This window comes from Macrobrachium nipponense, chromosome 18, assembly GCF_015104395.2.
Source record: "Macrobrachium nipponense isolate FS-2020 chromosome 18, ASM1510439v2, whole genome shotgun sequence".
Lineage (NCBI taxonomy): Eukaryota > Metazoa > Arthropoda > Malacostraca > Decapoda > Palaemonidae > Macrobrachium > Macrobrachium nipponense.
Genome location: NC_087211.1, coordinates 70,154,196 through 70,165,285, shown reverse-complemented (window position 1 = coordinate 70,165,285; position 11,090 = coordinate 70,154,196). Strand labels below are relative to the sequence as shown.

The following is an 11,090-nucleotide window of genomic DNA, read 5'->3' as shown; positions in this document are numbered from 1 at the left end:
ATTATGCTGTATCTTACCAGTAATACATAAATTCTCACTGAGGTGATGACATATTTTTGACGAAGGGAATGGGTTATCATTTAGGTAAAATATTTGTTGTTGGCAAATAAAGTGGCCTTATGCCAATACAGGCTATTGCTCTCTGAGCATCCTTCAAGTGAAGATTTTACTTACTTGGTTTCCTTATTTCGCCATAGCCAGAGGGTATTGAATTAATATACATATTGCAATAGGTTTAGCTATATTTTAGAAAAATAGTCATTGAAGGTTCATTATACAAAAAGGAGAGACAGAATAATTAGATATTACAAGCAGCACAATTTGAAGCTTCTCTTTATACCAATACAAAAATAAATTCAATTTTTATAACTATATATTTCACCTCAATTAAGAAAAAGTTCTGAATAAACATTTCAGTCACATGATAATCTCTGCTGATATTCGTGGATAAATCTTGCAATAATGGGAGTATTCATTAACGACCAAAGCCTAGGCCGTAACCGCCAAGCCCACCAAGTCCTCCTCCTAAGCCGAGGCCTCCAAGACCTCCTCCAAGTCCTCCTCCAAGTCCTCCCAGACCTATTCCATGTCCCAGACCGCCTCCAAGACCGGCTCCGTATCCCAGGCCTCCTCCAAGGCCTCCAAGGCCTCCTCCAAGTCCCCCCAGACCTCCAAGTCCAATAATAGGATCAGCAGAACGCTTTTGTCCGGCAGCAGCGAAAGCAACCAACAATGCGAAGACCTGGAATAAACACATTTTAATCTTTTTTGGAGGTAACCCTGGAATCGGTTCATTATCCCGTTCAACAAATGTAAAAACGAGAGACCACTTCAATAAACGCATCCTTCAAATGGACGATGTTGTCAAATATTAGAGAGAATAGATGCTGTTCGTTCATGGCATTACTCTGGACAAATTTTAACGGATATACGATTTTATGAGGTCAGGTCTATCTTAGCTTTATTTATGGCGTTTCAACTGATATTAGATTACCAGCCCATCATGTGAATATTACTTCAATCTAGTTTTTAGCTAGTTTTCATGGGTATATCTTTCCTTGGAAAATAAATGTCATAGATAAGGGATTTAATGGGTGAATTACTCAAGACTAACTTAGAATTGATATCTAGAAACACTAGCATTCTTAGCCTTAAATGGGTAGGTTACTAAAGACTGTTAGAACTTTATGCTTTTCTGTTTGTAATTAGCTTTAGTTTACCCTATTTTTTCGTTTACTTTAGTATCCCCTTCAGGGATTTAAGTTTTCTTCCTCCACGTTATTTTGAATTTCCCTTCCTGTTTTTGATCCTTGGCTTGTTTATTCTCAGAGTCCTGTTTTTGGTCTCCTTGGATCATTCCGAGGTGACTTTGGAAGTCCCTGTGCCTTGGTAAGGCAGTGGTTTTCTGGCCTTTCGTGATATACGACATGTTTGGACTACTGCAAGTACAACTCCGTAATTCTGGAAGAATTTTCGTTATTTGGAGCTGGAGTCGTCCACATCACTGCGACTTCTCCTCTTGCTGTAGCCTTGGGCCAGTATTTGCCTGGGGGACCCCACCGAGTGCAGGTATAAGTCATCACATTTTTATTGATGCTGTGGGACGTGAGGCCTTGTGTTATAGTCAGGCCTGACTTTGGACCTCGTAAGGCTGTCCCTGTCTAGTAGCCTTTGTCTACGGACGTTGACGTGCTGGGACGAATAGTTCCTGTCACGTTTATCTGCTGATGCCATGCCCCATAGTTCAAGCAGTTCCTGTTCACTTTAGGATCTCTGTGGAGGTTTAGTCTTTTTGGTTGGCCACCGTGTGTTAGAGGAAGGGATTTCCTTTAGATTTGTAAATCGTTAGGCTTCTATCTGGCCGACATTTCTTGTTCTTCAGAACCCCCTTTTTATTTGGTATGTATGGTTTATGTGCTATCTTTAATGGTGTAGGAGATTTGCTTTAATTTTGTTTTCACTGTGTGATTGACATTCATTTATTATTGTATTTTTAGAGGTTCTGTTAATCATTTCTTTCTTTAGCAAATTTTTGTAATAAACTTTAAGATTTTATTTATGGTATTTGTATCCCTCTCTATTAATATGCGCACACTGTAGGTTATTTCACTCGCTGTGACTCTAACTTAGAGAACACCTGTTGAAAAGATAATGAGTAGTTCAGTTTTTCTGAATTGATGTTTAGACCTTTGTGAAGGGTCATAACATATTTTGGCGACCTTATTGCCAGGATTTCCGATCCTGTAAGGTGTTCTCAGTGTGGCGGTATTAATTTTGAGGGTTATTGGCATAGGTCTAGCACCTCTAGGTATTTTGTATCTGGCTTTGTAAGTTTCTTTATTTCTTCATAATGGAGGACTGCTGCTATTTGGATATAATCAGTGGAGAAGCTGGGAAGAGAGGTTGGCTGATCTAAATAGGGATGAATTGTTTACTGTGGCTAATTATTTGACTTAGAGTTTGACCCCTCTATCAAAAAAGGTTTGTTATTGTTAACCATTTATGAAAATGTTAGGTCTGTAAAAAACCAGATGGTGATAAGGAGGTGAAATCGGTGGTAACTGTGGAATTGTTGGAAAGGCAAATTCAGTTGCAGACTTTAGAGTTTGAGATGGAAAAGTTTAGGGCAGGAGAGAGAGAGAAAGAAAGACAGTTCGAAAGAGAAAAATGGGGGGCTAACCCGTCTTCTCCCTCGCCGTCCTCCCCTGACTCGTCTCTTGGTCCAGTGATTAATTTGGTACAGGCATTGAAATTTGTTCCCACGTTTCAAGAATCTAATGTAGCTGAGTTCTTGTTTTTTGTGTCCTTTGAGAGAATGGCCGCTAGGCTGCAGTGGCCAGTAGAGCACTGGACTACCTTAATACAGAGTAAATTTATTGGGAAAGCACAGAAGGTGCATGTAACCTTGGATGAGAGTCTGGCCTCGGATTACGAGAACGTTAAGGCCATTATATTAAAGGCATATGAGTTAGTCCCGGAAGCCTATAGACAGCGTTTTCGGAAACTGGCAGAAAAACTGATGATCAAACCTTTGTAGAGTTTGCCAGGGGGAAACAACAGTTTGCCGAGGGACTGGTTTAAGTCGAAGGAAGTAGATAGTTTCGATAAGTTGAAAGAATTCATTGTTAATTGAGGAATTAAGCGATGTGTTCCTGATAAGTTAAAATCTCATTTGGAAGAACTAAAACTGGATAAATTGCAGGAGGTGGCTGTAACTAGCGACGAATATATTTTGTCTCACAAAGTTGAATTTCAGAATATTACTTCAGAAGGTATGTCTGGTTGGAATAAGTCTAGCCGTAGTAATAATGTCTCTTCCAGGAATAATAATAATAATGTCTCTTCCAGGAATAATAATAATGTCTCTTTCAGGAACAATAATAATGTCTCTCTTCCAGGAATAAAATAATGTTTCTTCTAGGAATAATAATGATAATGTGTTTTCCAGGAAGGCAGGGAATAGTTATGGCTCTGGAAAGGTATAGTTTGTTTCTTTTGTAAAAAAAAGGGGTCATGTTAAAAGTAGGTGTTTCGCTTTCAAGAAGTCTCGACAGTTTCTGCAAAGACCGGTAATGGGTGTAGGAAACAATGAAGCTGAGTCTGTCAAAACCAAAACGGGAAATCAATGACTAGGTGGCAGTTTTGGTAAATTCATCTCTGAGGGTTGTGTGGCAACTGTTGGTTCATCCTTGGAAAGGGGGGTGCAAATTTTAAGAGATACGGGTGCTGCGCAATCCTTAATCCTGAGAGAGGCGCTGCCAGTTGATTTTGATTTTGAAGCTTCTGAGGAAGAATTTGTAATCTTGACAGGTTTTCCAGATTCAGTGGAGTCTTATCCCATCGGCGTTTTTTGTTGAACTGTCCATCATTCTCGGGAACCATAAATTGGCTATTGTGGAAAAATTCCCTGTGAAAGGTGTAGATGTCGTCTTGGGTAACGACATAGGTTATAAAAACACAACTTGTCCTATTTTGATGGTGAATCCCGAAATTTCTGTGGTCACTCGTTCGCTAGCTAGGGTTGTTGACGCTGCAGAGTCAACAACCAATTTAGATTTAAGTAGTCTAGAAAGTAGGTGGTAGTGGTAGCAGTAGTAGTGATAATGTAGTAGATAGTTTAGTTAAACCAAATTGGACAAGGGAAGAGCTTATCAAAGCACAGAAGACTGAATTCCATAATTTACCCAAGGAGTCTGGCCCTCTTCTGATTTGACGGTGCCTCAGTACCGAATAATTAATAACATTCTGTACAGGTGCAGTAGGCCTAAAGAGGTGGATAATGACCAATGTGAGGTGGTTCGTCAGTTAATGGTTCCTTTTGATTTCAGATTGAGATTGATGTCTGTGGCTCATGAAAATCATTTGGCAGGGCATTCGGAATTCGGAAGACAACGTTGAAACTTCTATCCAACTTTTGGTGGCCAGGTTTGAAATCTGATGTGAAGAAGTTTGTCAACGGTTGTGGTATTTGTCAGAAGGTAGGAAAACCTAATCAATTGATTCCTAAGGCGCCGTTAATCCCAATTCCTTTAGTGTCAGAACCTTTCAAAGAGGTGATAATTGACGTAGTTGGTCCTTTGCCTAAGATCACGGAGTGGGAATGAAATAACATTTTACCATTATAGATAGAATGTCCCGTTTTCCTGAGGCTATTCCCCTCCGTACGATCAAGAGTATGAAAATTGTTGATGTGTTAATAGATTTCTTTACAAAGTTCGGGTTGCCTAAGTAATCCAAAGTGATAATGGCTCTAATTTTACCAGTAGGTACTTCAGAGAAAAAAATAAAGGCTGAGTTGGGGATTAAACACGTCACCTCATCCCCATATCATCCGGAGTCTCAAGGCGTGCTAGAGAGGTTCCACCAAACATTGAAGTCAATGTTGAAGAAATATTGTTTGGCACATGGGTCCGAGTGGGATAAGGAACTTCCATACCTATTATTCGCTTTTCGTTCAACTCCAGGTCAGTCGTTGGGTCTGTCTCCTTTCAACTTAGTTTTTGGGCACAGTGTTCGTGGTCCTTTGGAAGTGATAAGAGAAGTTTGGGAAGGTGACAGTCCTGATATGAATTTGTTGGACTATGTGTCTGGACTTGGTGAGAAATTGACTAAGGCATGGGAGTTTGCTCGGAAAAGTTTGGAAAGCAGCCAAGGTAAAATGAAATATTATTTTGACAAGAAATCCAAGCCTCGTAGTTTCGCTGTAGGCGAAAAGGTGTTGGTGTTATTGCCTTTACCGGGAGATTCATTAAGGGCTTCTTTTTCAGGTCCTTGGAAGGTAATTAAGAGAGTCAATGAAGTTAATTATTTGGTGGAGACTCCTGAGCGCAGGAAGCCGTATCAACTCTGCCATGTGAATATGTTAAAGAAATTTGTAGATAGGGAAAATGCGATTCCTATGGCTTTTGTTGGAAGTTGTAATAATGTTGATTATGATTCTTTTGCAGATAATTTTGATGAGAGTAAATTAGTTGACAAAGAGTGTTGGCCTTCTGATAATCAGAATTCATTGGTAAATTTTGAGAGTAAAGTTATGCATTTGGATATGGAGAAACGTAGAGTGTTGAAAAAGTTGATGTATCGTTACAAAGATCTATTTTCAGATGTCCCTGGTCGTACATCAATTTTGGAGCATGGACGTTGAGATAGGTAATGCCCTTCCAGTCAAGCAGTCCCCTTATCGTTTGAATCCTATGAAAAGTGAGGTGGTGGCCAAGGAAGTGGAGTATATGCTAAAACATGGTCTCATAGAACCGAGTGATAGTCCTTGGTCTTCACCTGTGGTATTGGTGAAAAAAGTCTGATGGAGGGTACAGGATGTGTAGACTATCGGAAATTGAACGAGGTGACCCGTTCCGATAGTTTTCCCCTGCCTCGGGTGGAGGACTGTATTGATCGGTTGGGGCGGGCAAAGTACATTAGTAAGTTTGACCTTCTTAAAGGTTACTGGCAGGTGCCACTAACTAAACGTGCCAGGGCTTTTGTCTGCTTTTGTCACTCCTCAGGGTTTGTTTCAATGCCGGGTGATGCCATTTGGGTTGAAGAATGCTGCCGCAACCTTTCAGAGGTTAATGAATTCTGTGGTTTATGGTTTGGAAGGTTGTGTGGTTATATTGACGACATTGTAATTTATAGTGATGATTGGAACACTCATATGGAACGCATGGAAGCTCTATTTAAAGTGTTGAGAAGAGCTGGTTTGGTTGTGAATTTGGGTAAATGCGACTTCGCTAAGGCAGAAGTAGTGTATTTAGGGCATATTGTTGGTAATGGAAAGGTGGCTCCAAAAAAGAGCTAATGTGGAGGTGGTAGAGAAGATGCCAGTTCCTTCCTGCCGGAGGGATGTTAGGATTCCTTGGTCTAGTTGGGTACTATAGGCGTTTTGTGAAAAATTTTTCAGACATTGCAAATCCCCTTACTAACCTTCTTAAAAAACAGGTAGCTTTTGTTTGGACTGGAGAGACTCAAAAGGCTTTTGAGTCCCTAAAGAATGTTTTATTAAGCTTTCCAGTATTGAGAGCCCCCAATTTTAGCATTCCTTTCTCACTTGCTACAGATGCAAGTGATGTTGGAGTTGGGGCAGTGCTCTTGCAAGAGGATGAGCAAGGTATATCACACCCGGTAGCTACTTTCTCAAAGAAGTTGACTCCTCCGCAGAGGAAATATTCTACTGTGGAAGGAAGGACTTTGGCGTTAATTATGTCCATTAATCATTTTAATGTTTATCTTTCTTCTACAGATTCTCCTATCCTAGTCTTAACCGACCACAACCCTTTGACGTTTCTCAATCGGTTTAAAAATAAAAATCAAAGATTGGCTCGGTGGAGTATATTGTTGCAGGAATGGGACCTACAAATCAAACATATCCCTGGTAAAGACAATGTGTTGGCAGATGCCCTTTCTCGAATGGGGGTTTGAATTATTTGGTGGCTCGATTAACGTATGTGATTTGTTTTCTCTCGTCGTTTCCTCCGAATTTTTGACATGGTTTTGAGTGGGGATGTGAGGGAGGAGACGGGTTTTTGGTTTTTGTAGTTTTCTTAGATTGAGTTATTGTGACTTATGGTAAATTGTATTGGTGTTGTCGATCGTTCTCACAGAAAATTTGACACTGTTTATGGTGATAATAAGGTTTATTGTAAATTAGATTTAAGGCTGTGGTGATGGTGAACTATATATTATTAAGGTGTTTAGAGAAGTAAGGAGAGTTGGGTCCTCATTATCTATGAGTGTTAGGGCAATGTAACCCATTATGTTAATTTAAGATTTCAGGTTTATCCTCAGTGGAAATGAACTGTTTTTGGAATTAATCATATTTCACAATGTGTGAGTGGTTTTGTCACTTAGTTTGAGAACCTTTTGGGTTTTGGGAAAGGTATTTCCCAGAACTTGTTGTTATGGTGCCTTTTGTGTGATATAAACCAGGACAATTATGGTTACTTTTGACTCCACCAGAGAAACGGTTTAGTGAAGTGAGGAATTGAGCCGTAACCTGTGTTATCTGTGTTGTGTGTATATGTATGTAAATATTTTTTCTTTCAGGAAATTTTTTGTAAGCCAACTCTTTATGCTATGCTTCTTTTAGTAATGTTAAGCCTTCTTGTCTTTTAACTTTAACAGATGTATGTTTATGAGGGAAATATTGTTCCATAAACTTTGTACCATATGTCAATTTATTGTTGTTGTATAAAAAAAAAAGAATTTTTTTTTTTTTTTTTTTTGGTAGGTGTGGAGGTGTTAGAACTTTATGCTTTTCTGTTTGTAATTAGCTTTAGTTTACCCTATTTTTTCGTTTACTTTAGTATCCCCTTCAGGGATTTAAGTTTTCTTCCTCCACGTTATTTTGAATTTCCCTTCCTGTTTTTGATCCTTGGCTTGTTTATTCTCAGAGTCCTGTTTTTGGTCTCCTTGGATCATTCCGAGGTGACTTTGGAAGTCCCTGTGCCTTGGTAAGGCAGTGTGTTTCTGGCCTTTCGTGATATACGACTTCTTTGGACTACTGCAAGTACAACTCCGTAATTCTGGAAGAATTTTCGTTATTTGGAGCTGGAGTCGTCCACATCACTGCGACTTCTCCTCTTGCTGTAGCCTTGGGCCAGTATTTGCCTGGGGGACCCCACCGAGTGCAGGTATAAGTCATCACATTTTTATTGATGCTGTGGGACGTGAGGCCGTTGTGTTATAGTCAGGCCTGACTTTGGACCTCGTAAGGCTGTCCCTGTTCTAGTAGCCTTTGTCTACGGACGTTGACGTGCTGGGACGAATAGTTCCTGTCACGTTTATCTGCTGATGCCATGCCCCATAGTTCAGCAGTTCCTGTTCACTTTAGGATCTCTGTGGAGGTTTAGTCTTTTGGTGGCCACCGTGTGTTAGAGGAAGGGATTTCCTTTAGATTTGTAAATCGTTAGGCTTCTATCTGGCCGACATTTCTTGTTTCTTTCAGAACCCCCTTTTTATTTGGTATGTATGGTTTATGTGCTATCTTTAATGGTGTAGGAGATTTGCTTTAATTTTGTTTTCACTGTGTGATTGACATTCATTTATTATTGTATTTTTAGAGGTTCTGTTAATCATTTCTTTCTTTAGCAAATTTTTGTAATAAACTTTAAGATTTTATTTATGGTATTTGTATCCCTCTCTATTAATATGCGCACACTGTAGGTTATTTCACTCGCTGTGACTCTAACTTAGAGAACACCTGTTGAAAAGATAATGAGTAGTTCAGTTTTTCTGAATTGATGTTTAGACCTTTGTGAAGGGTCATAACAAGACCAATTGGTAATTGACATAAAGGAATTCTACTATTGCAAACAGTTGTCAAAATTTTTCTAATGATTTATGTAGCGCTATGTATTCCTGAGCTGTAAATCAAATTGCACTAATACAACAGCTACAAGAGTTATTCAAACAAGAAATGAACATCTAAACAACTGAACAAAAATACGAATTTTAATTCTTACCAAGAATTTCATCTTTCCAAACTTGTTGTAGCGAGAACGAGAGAGGACTGGAGATAACTGTGCTCTACCTGCCCCGAAATCTGGCTTATATATGGATGCGCGATGGAAAAAAAAAAATCATATTGTGTTTTAGTAATTTTGTCAACTTTGACCACACCCTCGTATGAGTCGGTGGCATTGACCGTGAACCGAGTTTATTATTGCCTTGGCAGTGGACGGAAAGATTGTCTTTGTCCCTGATGTGGTTTAATGATAATGTGTGGAATTCCTTTCGAGTTTTAAATGTATATATATATATATATATATATATATATATATATATATATATATATATATATGTTTATATGTTTATATGGCTGTGAAATATATTCTGCTCAAGCAGAATTCCATCTAATGAAAAGGAGCCCACAATTAAAAACGCCAAAATGAAGAAAGTAAAAACTATATTTCAGAGACCTTCTGTCTCCCTCCTCAGGCAGGTAATGAATGAGAAGAGGTAAAAAAAAAAAAACAGTATTTGTATGTGTGTATATATATAGCATATATAGCATATATATATATATATATATATATATATATATATATATATATATATATATATATATATGTATACGGGTTTCCGTGAACATCCTGATATATCCTTTTTACTTACATCTCACGATAAGGAAATTCTTTAGACGCAATTAAGACTTCAAAAGTCTTCATGCACTAATAAACCTGTAGTTACCTATTTCCCTGGCTCTTTTTATTTGCCACTGCTTTAGCTACCATGAAGGAAGTGCAAAAATGAATATGGTAACTAAGATGATATTGATTAAGGAATTCAGCTTTACTATCGACTGCCGTTGCGTTGATTGGTGCTATGGTGCTTTTTAGATGGATATGCAAATGATGGTTGACTTTCGTAAAGTTGGATATGATTTCAACGCAGAAAAACTATAAACAGACTTCTGGGATTGTAAATTACAAGACTAGGCCTATGAAATACCATTAGTATCGTTTTATAAGTTATGATAATTGCAGAGAGAGAGAGAGAGAGAGAGAGAGAGAGAGAGAGAATTGTAGTGATTTCCTTTCATTCAACACAATTCATTTGCAATAATTCATGAACAATCTGATTCGAATCGGTATAATCTTTAAACACTTAGATTTTCCGCCGACTTTAATGTTTTTTGCAAAGATTCTGCTGCCTTTCTTACTATTAGTATCTTTTTATAAGTTATGATAATTGCAGAGAGAGAGAGAGAGAGAGAGAGAGAGAGAGAGAGAGAGAGAGAGAGAGAATTGAAGTGATTTCCTTTCATTCAACACAATTCATTTGCAATAATTCAAGAACAATCTGATTCGAATCGGTATAATCTTTAAACACTTAGATTTTCCGCCGACTTTAATGTTTTTTGCAAAGATTCTGCTGCCCTTTTTTTTAAGTCAAAAGACAAAAATTAAGAAAATTTAAACTCGGCAAAATTCAAACAGACTCCGATATCCTTACTGTGCTTCGCCTGTTTTTTAGTCATCAGACAAAAATTAAGGAAATCTAAACTCGGCAAAATTCAAACAGTCTCCAATTTCCCAGATGCCTTTACTGTGACGTTCAAGTCTGGATTTGGCTGGTTACAATTTTTTTATGGTGATATATCACTAACAATCAGAGGACATTTTTTCCGCTTGTAAAATTATTTTGACTCCTTTACTAAACGATTGTGGTAATACTATTGTTTACTTATATTGCTCTTTCTGATTTTTTATGTGTATTATGTGTTTCTGCCGAATTATTAAAGGTTATTTGGTTTTGTCTGTAACTCTTATTGTTGAGTTTCCTTTGCTCGACATAGAGTATTTTTCTATATGAAGATTTACACATTTGCACAATTTGGATAAGAATAATCATTTGAATCATACATATACATCCAAGTTCTGAAAAATATTGTGCTCACACATATATTATTATAATTATGTATGTATATATAATTATATATATATATATATATATATAGATATATATATATATATAAAGTATATATATATATATATATATATAATATATATATATATAGAGATAGATATATATTTGTGTGTGTTAAGTATTTTCAAATATTCCCTCATGACCGTTCATTTATCTTATGATAA

General features: G+C 37.7%; 1 protein-coding gene across 1 annotated transcript; it reads right to left on the bottom strand.

The window, feature by feature from the left end:
- Positions 1-243: 243 nt before the first annotated feature.
- On the bottom strand, positions 244-9,159 carry LOC135196819 (acanthoscurrin-1-like). The gene is made up of 2 exons (XM_064223610.1): positions 8,961-9,159; positions 244-742 (listed from the first exon to the last, which is right to left on the bottom strand). The coding sequence occupies exons 1-2, from the start codon at positions 8,970-8,972 to the stop codon at positions 476-478; spliced, it is 279 nt and encodes a 92-aa protein (XP_064079680.1). The 5' UTR covers positions 8,973-9,159; the 3' UTR covers positions 244-475.
- Positions 9,160-11,090: the final 1,931 nt, after the last annotated feature.